This window comes from Lates calcarifer, linkage group LG16_LG22, assembly GCF_001640805.2.
Source record: "Lates calcarifer isolate ASB-BC8 linkage group LG16_LG22, TLL_Latcal_v3, whole genome shotgun sequence".
NCBI classification, from domain to species: Eukaryota; Metazoa; Chordata; class Actinopteri; family Centropomidae; genus Lates; species Lates calcarifer.
The window spans coordinates 23,880,322-23,893,485 of record NC_066848.1 but is presented as its reverse complement, the minus strand read 5'-3'; the positions used below and the strand labels follow the sequence as shown (position 1 = coordinate 23,893,485).

At 39.8% G+C, this 13,164-nt stretch overlaps 1 protein-coding gene across 2 annotated transcripts; it reads left to right on the top strand.

Moving 5' to 3' along the window:
- The first annotated feature begins 2,793 nt into the window (after positions 1-2,793).
- Positions 2,794-10,506, top strand: asrgl1 (asparaginase and isoaspartyl peptidase 1). 2 transcript variants are annotated; one of them, XM_018694660.2, is made up of 7 exons: positions 2,794-2,879; positions 3,832-4,038; positions 5,104-5,246; positions 6,296-6,450; positions 7,074-7,195; positions 9,320-9,430; positions 9,783-10,506. In XM_018694660.2, exons 2-7 carry the CDS (start codon positions 3,852-3,854, stop codon positions 9,992-9,994), a joined length of 930 nt encoding a protein of 309 aa, XP_018550176.1. In that variant the 5' UTR covers positions 2,794-2,879; positions 3,832-3,851; the 3' UTR covers positions 9,995-10,506. The 2 variants fall into 2 exon arrangements, with proteins under 2 accessions (XP_018550176.1, XP_018550175.1); XM_018694659.2 differs by having other exon boundaries at positions 2,794-2,884.
- The last annotated feature ends 2,658 nt before the right edge of the window (positions 10,507-13,164 follow it).

The window sequence follows — 13,164 nt, the reverse complement described above, 5'->3', positions numbered from 1 at the left end:
CGTTTTCAGCCTCTGCTTCTCCCTCTTGCTGCTCCGCTATCTTCTCCCCCCACCCCCCTCCCACCGCCCGCCCGCCCGCCTCTCCCCTCCACCACCTCCGTTTTACGGGGAGCCCATATCACCGGCGGTCGGTCGGGATGATGGCACACGGGAGGGGGATCTGGCTTCCTCTCTTCAGACCGAGCAGAGAGAGAGAGGTGGGGGTGGGAGGGGGGGGGGTCCCTGAAGGCGGCTGAGGTGTCCGCTCGGTCCGGTGGGCTACTCTGTGTGGCTGCGGGGCGAGGCGGCGACTTCTTGTTTTCCAGCGCCGCCGCTGATGCTGATGCTGATGCTGCTGTCAGGGAGACGGAACCGTCAATGGGACCGCAGCCCCTCAAGCGCGCTCACTTCTCTTGCGGCGGGAGCGCGCAGCCCTCATTTGAGAATGGGGGGCTCCACTCAACGTCAAGACGCGCGCTCACGCAAGCCTATAGCACACGCAGGAAATAAAAGGTTTCTCAAGGGTGCATTGTGGGTTTTGTAGGACCATAGCTTTATAAGTCACAGATGTTTGAAATCACTGTAAAAACAGAATCCATTCATGGCTATTAATTTTTTAAATTTACCCTCGAAAAAGTTCACTTAATCTCCCTTAACTGTATCGATTATTTTGCAAAGGAAAAAAACGTCCCCTCTTTTAATGTATGGGTAAATTAATGGATTATAGTAGGATATAGCATATAAAGGTGCTGTAATGGATTATTTGCACTGTTTAAGGTTTTAAGAGCAAGTGCCCTTAAAATATGCTAACATTACCTGTAGCCAGGTTTACATATATATATATACAGTAAGGGGTTTTAATGGATGAATGGATCAAGGAATTAAATTAATAAAAAAAAACATATAAAATTAACAACATAACATGAAAACTATTACTTATGTGTTACAACTGAATTATTATTTATCTGTAAATGTATGAAATTGTAAGATATGAAATTAGGGGATTCTGTTTTATATTGTTCAGGGATCCAAGATCTGCCGCTGATTTCAGGTAACTGAATTGGGTCTGTGAAATAAATCGAGCAGAGACAAAAATCGTCTAGACTCTTTACTCAGCCATTATTTCAGTGTTAAATAACAATACAGCAAAAGTAAAGCAAAAGGTTGAACAACATTTTTACAGTAAACTAATAACTAGTAAATGTGTAGTGTACAACAGCATAAAATGTTACAATACAGACATATGAAAGAAATATAATCCTGGAAAATCATACATGAAGTGAGTCCAAATAAAACCATATTGGCAATGTATAGGAAATAACAAACACGATTCTAAAGAACCATTTTCTAGTATTGTGTGCAACCCTTAACAGTAAGAGTGTATGCACTCTCCTCCTCCTCCTCCTCCCCTCCCTCCCACCAATCATTGCGTGTTAGAATGACGCGCATCCTCCTTTTTTTGTCCTTCCTCCCTCTCTCTCCCTCCATCGCTTCCTTCTGTCCTTCCTCCTTATCCATCCAACAATTCTCAGCTCTCATCACACACACACACACACACACACACACACACACACACACACACTCAGCTTCTTCATGCTGAAAAACAAAAAACAGTCTGCAATCTGAAGGGAGCCTGGTGTTTCCCACATACCCATGCATATGTATGGCTATAGGCTGACATTTTCAGCATGTTAGTGTACACCATTTTAACTATAGGCTGTGTGGTCATGAGAGAGATTCCCAAACATCACTGTTCAAATTCAGGAGGATGAGCAACAGTGGGAAAGTATAAATCACACATACAGTAGGCTACTGCAAAAAATTTATTGAGTCTAAATTTGGAAACAAATTTACTTTCTTAGAGTATTCTTAACCACAGACCTACTTTTGGCAAAACCTGATTTCTTAGCTGTCTAATGACTGTAAGCTATGACATCTCATATTATTCATTTAGATATTGACAAGCTTTCATACAGCTAATGGGAGCACATAAAACCAGACTATCACACCATCAACCCTGTATACCAGCTCACATCACGTTGCATAGTCTGGCTGTAAGTTAATGGTGGAATGACAAATCAGCTCCTGAATCTCACTGTGTGTTTCAGCACTATGGTCAGCTCACTCACTGAGCAGCAGGTCTACTTACATCCACTGAGGGAAACATGTACTGAGAGGAGCAGTAGCTGCAAGTCTGTAACATGCAGTGAACAGGCATCGAGAAAAAAAAAACAACAACCTTGGCTTAGCCCAAATGCTTCATCGTGTCCTCATCAAGCCAGAAAATAATTACCTGAACATTACTGTTAGAATGCAACAACATGTACTTTCTTAACTTCTTCAGCAACTCTGACTCAGTTTAAGGGAGGCTCTCATTTAGGGCAACAGTGCTGAGGCAATACTTTACACATCCAATGAACTTTCACAGATGTAATTCCCTCCCTTAAAATGAGTTGTTTTGGCACTGACATTGGTTCAATGAAGAGAGACTCAAAATGAAAACACAAATGAGGCAATTCTGAATAAGTCAGTGTAGTAACAGTGTACACTACCACTACAATTACTACTACTTTGACTATATGATCTTGTCAATATCATTTTATTTGGACTCACTTCATGTACCCTAGGAATATATTTAGATTCTATTTCTTTCTTATGGTTTAATTATGAAACTTTTTAATTCATTTGTCTTTGTCATAACATTTTATGTTTACTAGTTATTCGTTTATTGTAAACATGTTGTTGTATTACTCACACTGAAATAATGGTCGAGTAAGGACTCTAGACTATTTCTGTCTCTGCTTGGTTTTATAAAGTCGTATTTTATTTTGAAAGTCGTCCATTCCGGAAGTGTGGTTGCTTTTCTGCGGTGTAGTTAATGACCGCGCGGTGATATTGTGGTAAGGTAAAAACATCTCTATCATTTTCCTTCTTATATTCATTGTATGTTTGCTATCATTTGTGCGCATGCTGTCTCATTGTCTATTACGCTCTCCGTATCCTCATGGCCAGAGAAAAGCGTCTAATATTTGCGTCCCGTTCTGCTGCATGCAAATAGGTCAGTCCTCGCGGTAGGTATGGTTCACTGAGAATATAAATAAGCGGCCAGTTTAATAAAATTGTTTCGTTTTTTTTTAAATCAGGGACCGGTGGCAGAATTAACCTGCTCACCTGTGGAAGCCTTGACACACACAAAACACCGCTATGTCCACTCGAATTGTCTGCTTGTTGGCTAGTACCTGAGCCCAACGAGCTTAACGGACAACTTTATTACACCCCATGGTGGCACGCGCGAGACTACGGGAAGTTTATCGTTTATAGCTGTGTTGGCTCAAGCAAAACCAATCTTGTATCCACCAGGCTGTACAGTCTAGAGAATAAAAAGAAAAGTTATTACAGAGCTTTTTAAAAATGGAGACGGAGAACTATTAATAACAGGATTATTTATTTGGATACTACACTCATTGAAAACGTTTTCAACCTGGATTTAAAGGTGGTCAAATAGTAATTTGCCTCTCAGTGTTTAATGTAAGCTCAGAGAACAGTTAGCAGATGACCTGAGAGAGCTCATATTTTAAAAGACATTCAGAAATGTTGACATTTTTATCCTGAACTGTTGTGTCTGATTACCTGCTCTTCAGCATCGTCCATTCAAGACCAGCAAAACCTAGATGCTTCATCTTTTCGACCAATCAATGAAACAGAAATGAACACTTGATTTTATATATTTACAGACCGTTTTATCCATTAAAAGATTTACTAGACTTTAATTATGTTTATTAACGCTAGAAATGTCCTTCATATAAAAAAAAAAAAGCATAACATCTTGTTTTACATTGTATCCCTTCTCAGTTCCTTCTCGGGTGATTGACATGTTGCCAGTCGTGGTGGTACATGGAGGGGCAGGTCATATCCCAAAGGAGCGGTCAGAAAAGTCCACTTCAGGGGTGTGCTCAGCAGCCCGAGCAGGGTACACCATCCTCCAGGGAGGGGGCAGCAGTATGGATGCAGTGGTAGAGGCGGTGTCTGAGCTGGAGAATAATCCCTCCTTCAATGCAGGTAATGTAAAAACACAACACTTAACAATTAACTATACACAGGATAATGTCACTTGTCTTACATGTGCTGTAATAACCATGGGATAAATGTGGAGTGGTTCTGTTGTTGAATAGATCTTTTCCACAGCAGACATTTTGATCTGATTAAATGCCACTAATAGCAATGTTAACTGCTGAACTGCAATAATTACAGGTTCCTCCTGTGCTGCTGCTATGACAGGCCAAAATGTCTGCTGTGGAAAAAAGTCTGGGAATCTATATATTTTCGAGCAATAAACAAACAAGAGTGTGTTGATACTAGCAAAGCTAACAAGATCAGTGTCATTTGTGGCTAAGCTGTTATCATGTCCATATAGAAAGAAAGAACAACTAAGAACAACATAACAGCAGGCAGGTGTTGTTTGTCGTTTTGAGAAGTATTACTTCTCATTTATATATAACTATATTCTCAAAATTTACCAATGAATTGAAAAGTCTGTTCCCTGAAAGCCTGTTCCTAAAAAAAAAAAAACTATTCTTACCCATAAAAACTCATTTTAAACTATGGGTAGTTGGGTTGTAAACTCTGGTTGAATGCATGTTGATTCATGTTATCTAACTTTGTTAGACAGTCATTAACGTGCCTCGTGTTTGATGTGCTGCTTGCTGTAATCATAGATTGGATGATAGTGCATGTGTCATATCTGGTTTTGTCCATGGAGGAATCTTTGCACACAGAACATAGATGCACCACCAAAATATAAATGTTGTTAGTGCAACTAAATGTAAAACAAAAAAAGTGTAGCAGACACAGCGTACTGTAAAAAAAAAGTTTAAAGTTCCATTAAAATATGCACACATATTAGCTGTCCCTCAAAGTGTTGAGTGGCACCATCTTCAGGCCAAACTTTGCATCTATTCACAAAAAATATCTAAAACCTACAGATAGTTGTGAACTGTATGAATCACATGCATACTCCCTAAAAGAACGAGCTCCGCTCTTTGACCAAATGTGACCTCTGTACACAAAGATTCTTTGTTCCCAGAGGCAAGACCTTATCAAATCATTTCTCAAATTATATGTCAGGGTGTGGGTCAGTGCTGAATGTCAAAGGAGAGGTGGAGATGGATGCCATTGTGATGGATGGGAAAACACTTGGAAGCGGTGCAGTGTCTGCTGTACGCAACATAGCCAACCCTGTTCAGCTAGCAAGACTGGTTATGGACAAGGTGCGTACACATACTGTATATAAGGGATGGATAAGACAGAAAATTGTGCACCCATGAAAGATAATTATACTCTATGTACAATAACACAAGTCCATTTGTATCCTCCAGTGTGAGCATAGTTGACAGCACACTTAAAGCAACATTATGCAACTATTTAACCTTAAAATACCAGAATAATTTTGATGTTACACTGACTTGTAATCGGGAGATTCCCACTCCTTGCTCAGAACGCCTGCTCTTGCACTATGTAGGCCTAACTATTTTGGTGAGTGGGCACGATCTCCTGCGAGAAGGTGATAGTCAGTGGTTTAAACGGCAGAATCAGGCCCAGCAAGTTCAAGAGTAATGCCAAACTGTAGATCAGTTAAAAAAGATGCAGCAGGAATTTAAAAAATGGCATTCATCTCTGATATCCAGCCAGGAAAGTTTTAAAATATCAAAACTTATAAACAGAGTTTGGCATGTTAACAGCGAAGCCAGGGATCATGAGGAATATATACTGTTCAGCCATATTCCAGTTCAGTGAGTAGGAATAAGCGGTCGGACCTCTGGTCAAGCGATTGATAGGCTTTGTTTTTAAAACCTCTCAGTCCAACAGAATTAGTCGCCCCTTGTGGCTGCAGAGCCAGCTTAGCTCACTTGCTGTTGCTCAGCAAAAGTTATACAGTTTTGCTTTAACTGTCGTGCATAAGCATTATTATGTTTACAAACTTTCAATGGATTCCTACATTCTGCATTTACTGGAGGCATAATGCCATATCCACATATCCACACTGCAGCAGATGGTCTGCCTGGGAGTCGAACCGAGGACTTACCGCTCAGGGCATTTCTGCAGGTTTCAGAGCAAACATAAGGAATTTTGTCCCAGCAATGAAAATAATATATAATCTGAAGAAACACAGGAGGAGCTATAGTTATGGCTGCAGTCTAGTTTGCACAGTGACCTCAAAACACATTCTGGTTTTCAAGTATAAATAGTAATTTTTTGTAATAGTTTATAAGTGCGTTTTACAGCTGTGAACTTTGATCTGTATTTTTTATTATTTCAGACCAGTCATGCATGTCTGACGGCAGAGGGTGCCAGTCTCTTCGCCCAGGCCATGGGTGTCCCTCAGGTCTCCCAAGAGTCCCTCATCACTGACTACTCCCGTATGCGCTGGAAGAAGAACTTGGCACCCGATGCCAACCCTGTGGCGTGCCAAATGTGAGACATAACATTATTTTAAGATGGGTTAGGGGTTAGAGCTAGGAGCCACCAGCAGCACCTGAAGTTAAGTAGGTAAAGCTGATGGATGGATGCTTTCCATTTGGCTAATGTGGCTCCTTGCCTCCCTCAGTCATACATTTCAGGCTTTTCCTAGTGGGTACAGAATGAGGCACAGAAATCCTTTCTGTCACCGTCTCATCAGATCAGCTGACCAATAACTAAACAGTTCCCACTGAAGGGGCATGGTTATCTGGTAAAAAAAAACATGCTGGATCTTTCAACAAAGTCAAAGTGGATTATGCAGCAGGAGTATTTTGAGAGGCATCTATGGATGTTTTGACAGGTTTTTTTCTGTGACTCTGGGTCATCATTGGAATTCATTTTCACCACTGTGAGTCCCAGCTGTCTACAGCTGCACCCTCTGAAAAAGAGAAAGATACAAACTTTTCATAGACACTATAGACAGTGAGGACCTGACACTGAGATTTCTGATGTTCCTTTAACCTGGGCTAAGCTAGCTGTAACCAGGTTACTGTATAAAACTATAAAAATACCTTCCTGTTCTTTAGAATAACATTAAGTAATTCAAATGTCTGCTGTTCTTTTGATTTGTTGTGCAGGGGGAAGATGGGCACAGTGGGAGCTGTGGCAGTTGATAGTGAGGGCAATATAGCCTGTGCAACCTCCACTGGTGGAATGCTGAACAAGATGGAGGGACGGGTTGGCGACACACCTTGCATAGGTCAGTCTTTGCACATATAGTTTAGAATTTTATGCATTTTAATGAAAGGTGTTGTCTGAGAGAGCGAGACCAGTCAGCTTTATAGTCTTAACAGAAGAAGTTGAAAGTCTCTTTAAGATTGACTCATTGGTCCCCATCTTTGCCAATCTGTTGGCCTGTGTTTGACATGTGTGGTTAGTCAGTGAACAAAGTACACTTGGTTAATAATTGACCATGACTTTTGTCTTTTATAACAACAAACTGTACACTGTGTTGACACATATTGCATGAGGCATTTTTAAGTGCACTTGTCTGTTAAACCATGTAAAACTGAACGATTCATATTCATAATGTCAGAACCACAACACTGACTGGCTTTTACTAATAACCTAATGTTACCGAATATCTCAGAACCTAAAGTGTAACTTGAGAGGATAAGGATATATTGGTCTGACAGGGTCTAAATTATCTTAGAGTTGTTTTACACTGAAGTTTGGTAAACAGCAGCAAGTGGATTTTAGTCATGTCAGCCCTGTCTAATCTGTTACTATCAGTAAATGAGTGATTAGACTGTCACGAGTCAGTGGAAGGCTCTTTGGTAAAAGGTTAGCAAAACCATACAAAAACAAGTTTAAAACTTTGATATGGAATTGACTGGAATCTCTACAGATAATAAAATCTTTGTATGATTCATCATTTCCTTAAAATCTAGTTGAAATTTGCTACAGACAAAATTTAAATACAACTGAGATTAGGGCCATAAAGTGCCACTGTTGTTTGCTTAATTTTATCAATGCCTACTATAGTTTGTTTCTACAAAATATTAGCTAAAGCATTATTCTTCCATCTAGTGAAGAGGATATGTAATGACATTCTCAAACAAGTGCTGCTCTAATCCTGCTAACAAAAAGATGCTAACAGATCAAACAGTTGAAAATGTGGCTTTTTGTTGGCAAACATTTTACATTTACATGGCCATGCCCACCATATTGTGTTCAAAACTATCTACTGTTCTATCTAATGTTTTTTATTATTATAAAACAGGTCTAGGTGCTGTACAAATAGTGTAAAAGTATCAAAATGTTCAATCCACAGAGAAATGCATTTAGGGTGTATTCAGAAACTGTGCCGTCAGGACTTTGTGATGTCACAATGAAACAGTTTCCGTCCTCAGACGTGCCCCCACCAGGACACATCGTCCAACCTTGTAGTATTTGGTCTCTCAGAGCTTTTACCTTAAATCTACTATATTTATATTCATGTTTTGCTTTTTGATCAATCTTAATTAAGAACTCTTATTAGTGTGTTGTTTATCCTCTCCAATGATCTTTTCAGCTGTAACCTTTTCAACACTATTTTTCCATCGATTGTTGGATTACTTTATCGTGCACTTTCCTGTTTTATCAGTCGCTGTTGTTCTGACAAAAAAGGATACGCTTCGTGATGGTGTTGTCTCTGTAGCTGCTGCCCAAACAAAGCATATTTAGCAAGACTTCCACTCTCGCTGTCCCAACGGCCTGATCACCCACCTCCCTGATGTCCCTCGACGATCTCGGATTCTGCAGCCGTGCATGCTCCCCTGACTGGCCTTTGACACACGCTGGCCCTGCACCAGGGAGAGTGACCTGTAGGCAGGAAGAGCAGGCTCCACCACTCCTGCATTGGACTGATCACGAACGATCCAGGGTTTTCACCAGAACCAGGCCCAAGGCTCAGATCACTGTAGTCCTGAATTTGATGGTCTGTTTGGCTCATTTCAGCATTGACTGAGCATTTGCAGTTATTGGTGAGATTTACCAGTAGTAGCCTGGCCGTGCATCACTCAGAAAAGAGTCAGCCATTGAGAAGAGAGGCTCTGAGCTGTCTGATGCAAAATAAAACATTGGAAAAGTGTAAACTTTCAGACTGTTATGAACCAGATACATTTTCCTGGAACTGGTGGAAACCAAGCCAGAACTAAAGAAGGAGTGAATATTGGACTTGCGTTCATCATGTGGCCAGAAAACATGACTTCAAATGAATTCTAATGTTGTGTGCTGTATAGATAGCCAGCAGATTGCCAGCATCTTAACTTTATAAAAAGGTAAACAGTGTTTTAATAGCTTGTGTGGGTGCCTGGTTAATATGATGATTTGTGTGTGTTAGGGTGTGGAGGTTATGCTGACAACAAGCTGGGAGCAGTGTCAACCACAGGTCATGGAGAAGCCATCATGAAAGTTACTCTGGCAAGACTCATCCTTTTCCACATGGAGCAAGGTAATGCACACACATGCACAAACACTTTTTTTTCACAGTCACCTCTCTCCTCCACAGTGTATACTAATAATGCCTATAGGTTAAGCAGGCAGAAATGATTTAGATGTGACAATAAGAAAGAAGCACAGCCATGAACATGATTTGAGGCCTTGTTGGGATTTTCACACCCTAATTCAATCCATTATGAATTCAAAAGTTGGTCCGACCATACTTCAGTGCACCAAACAGAGTTCACAGTACATGTCCTGATGTTGCTGTTGCTCACAGGCTGACTGACTCAGTTGACCACTGACATCTTGGTGAATATTTCATCCTGATTCACAACCTTCCTTTGTCTCTCCTGTGTTCTCAGGTCAGTCAGTAGAGGCAGCCAGTGATTTGGGCTTGGCCTATATGAAGTCCAGAGTCGGTGGGCTGGGTGGAGTGGTGACGGTGGACCCTCAGGGCCACTGGGCAGCTCGCTTCTCCAGTCTGCAAATGGCCTGGGCTGCAGTCCAGAAAGACACCCTGCACTATGGCCTGTACGCTGGCGAACACTTCACGCAGGACAATAATCCACACTGATAGAAAATACAGCCTCATGGTTTTTAGATTTTTCTAATGTTGTGCTAATGGCTAAAATATATCACAGAAATTGAGCGTATTAATATTACTAAATACTAATGCAGATAATATCAGTATTTGATTACATACCCCAGGGGAGGATACATGTAAGAAGAGTGGTGAGAACACACTGTTCATATTAGTATTATTTTTAATGACTCTCTTTTGTTAGAAAACAAATCAGACTTTTAGCCTAGTTATCCTTTATATCAAAGGCAGTATTGACCTGATCTTAATCATTAAGAATTAAGATGACAGAGAGTTATTCTTGTTTATCAACGTATCTTAAAAATTTTACATTTTTGGTTAAAGGTAGAATTTTGTTCAAATTTCATAATATGATTGAATGGAAGCTTTGATTTTGATTATACTATATGTGTGTGTGTGTGTGTGTGTATATATATATATATATAATTACATAGAATGTAATTATAAAATGTAAATAAAAATATCAATAAATATTTGGTGCGAGAGAAATAATGCAATGGTGAGCCATGTGTGTTCTCAGTTGATCATATTTCAAATTAATGACCAGTTTTACTTGTGTTTTTTGTTTGTTTTATCATAAACTAACAGCATTTTATCTTGTGCAGTGAAACCTCTGTATTGTTAGAGAGAGTCCATATGATTTTTCTGTAGTAGTCGTGTTGTACTGCGAGGTGAAAGACTACTATCATCTTTACACTGTTTGAACCTGAGCCAGTATTTATGAAGTGCTGCTGATCCGGTGATGATTGTTAATGCTGAAGCTTTGTTTTGGGAAAACACTGATGATGACAATAAACGCCTTTAATCCCTGAGCACTATGTGTTTCATGCTTCATTTAGCCATGAAGTCTGTGTGTAGAAGTGCACTGACGTGTGAGGCTCTGACTGTACTTGTTACCCTTTTGCATCCACTAGATGGTGCTGTTTCATTACAAGTCAAGTTGAAACACCCAAACCACAGCAACAGTACCTGCTGTCGTGATTGGATTTCAACTGTTGTTAGGTCTGAGATTACACTTGTCCATTTCAGACAGGTGAGACAGGTCCAAATACAGCTCAGTCACCATGATGTGTCTGCATTTGTCATTTGACGTTAGTGAACTGTGCATCCAGATACAGGCCATAAATCATACGCTGTTTATATTTTGTGCCAACAGAGTCTTCAGTAGGACTATATTGTTGGGAGACTTCAGGTTGCTTCTGGTATATAGAGCTTTAGGATGAAGAGGTTCAGCTGAAGGTTTTCACTGGTTTGAGAAACTGAGATAAACAGGATCATTCTACAGATATAAATCCAATTCACCCTGTTTGTTTGCTTTAGTTTTTGATGATGAAGCTTATAGCTTAATTGGAACAACTTTGCCAAAAGACAGAACATAAGACATTTCTGGGTATCTGGATCAAGGAGGTATGATTTGCAGAAGCAGATGATGATTATTGGTGAGTGTAAAGAGAGTGACTGAGACAGTATTAGAAGCTACAGACCTAATGTGTGCAGAGAGAACTTCTGATTGATGTTTCTGGCTGATAAGTGAGTGTTTTTGTATTTTGTGTTTCATTTGTGTTCTGATTCTAACCACAGGGCCACTGGGATACTCACTTCTCTACCTTACAGAAGGCCTGGACTTGGGCTGCAGCTCAGGAGGGTAGTATGGTGATCTATGACCTGAATCCTAAGGAACACACAACACAGAGTAGGTGAGCTACCTGGTTGTTTCGACAAGCAGATACCACTAAAATAACTCAGCGTCCAGAGCCCAGTACTCAGACAAGTCAATAGAAATTTGTGTTTCCTCAATAGATCAGTGAAATTTGACCTACAGCCTCCTCCATTGTCTTTCCTCTGTTGTGTTCTTGTTTTCACATATACAACTCATAGTTTCACTTACACATCTAAACACTACTTCTCTGGACTCCCATTGATTCTTCAGTAATATATAAAATATTATTTTCAAAAAATTTCAAAAGTGTATTACACAAAAACTTTTTTTCCCTCATCATCTCTACCGAGATTGAATTGTTTTCACTCTCTGATTCTACCACCAGAAAAGGCTGATAATGTCTTTTCATTCCTCTGCTGCTGATCAGATGCTGATTCCTAATGCAAAGACTTTATCTGTGAAAGGCAATAAATGCTTCTATCCCTCACCATTGTGTATTTCATGCCTCATTTGTCCATGAAATCTTTGTGTTGCACTGCACTGATGTGTGTCTAAGCCTTGACTGTATGTATTAACTTTATAGACTGGCTAGAGGGCACTGTTCCAGTAAATATTAACGACAATACACAAAATGCAGACTTTTTTGACTGATTTTCTTTCTCTCTCAAACTTGAGGCCATTTTGCTAATCTTCTTAGAGCAGAACAAAGAAATGTACAAATATGTGATTTTTATTTGGATATTATTTAATGTGATAAACAGTGAAAAGTCAGCGAATTGCTGTGGTACGGTGCACCCTAACATGCTGATGTGTTTGTGTGGAAACATCTATTTCACAGTTTTTGACAGAACACCCAGTGTGGTAAAACTACAATTTTACAGCTGCACTAATCAATATTTTTATATGAACAATGGCTCAGTTGAGTGTCTATAATGTGAAACATGTCACTTGTACTGATCAACCCATAGATAATCATCACCTAACTCTGCTGTTACCCTCAGTTCACCTGAGCGTTAAGGCTGCAACTTTATGACTTTTTGGTTTACTCTCACTGGTTTGCATGTTTGTCATCTAAAGAGTGATATATGTTCTTCAAGATTTGCTGGAGACCAAAACAGAGCTAAAGGATAGTAAATATTTGACTTACATCATCAGATGTTCAGAAACATGACTCACAATGAATGGAAATATTGCTCTATAAATCCTACCTTCATTAAGGTTCTAATGTTTATAGTGTTGGAACTCGTTTAAAGAGTGTTGATTCAACTGTATAATCATTTTGATCATTTTGGAGGATGTAGTTTTTGGTGCTGTTGAATTTTAATTCATTATGCAGTGACTAGCTTCTGTTATTCAGCCCACACTAATTGATATAAATATTTTGGACAAAATAATAGAAACAACTGTCAGCATGTCAGCAACAGATTGAGAAGCACCTGCTTCAGGCAGCTCCTGAACCTGATTTCCATAAACTAGTCCCACT

What these genes read in the sequence shown, in the direction of transcription:
- asrgl1 (XM_018694660.2), top strand. Translation starts at nt 3,852, where the DNA reads ATGTTGCCAGTCGTGGTGGTACATGGAGGGGCAGGTCATATCCCAAAG. An exon ending in CAAGACTGGTTATGGACAAG is followed by an intron (nt 5,247 to 6,295) that starts GTGCGTACACAT and finishes TTATTATTTCAG; the next exon opens with ACCAGTCATGCATGTCTGAC. An exon ending in TGGCGACACACCTTGCATAG is followed by an intron (nt 7,196 to 9,319) that starts GTCAGTCTTTGC and finishes TGTGTGTGTTAG; the next exon opens with GGTGTGGAGGTTATGCTGAC.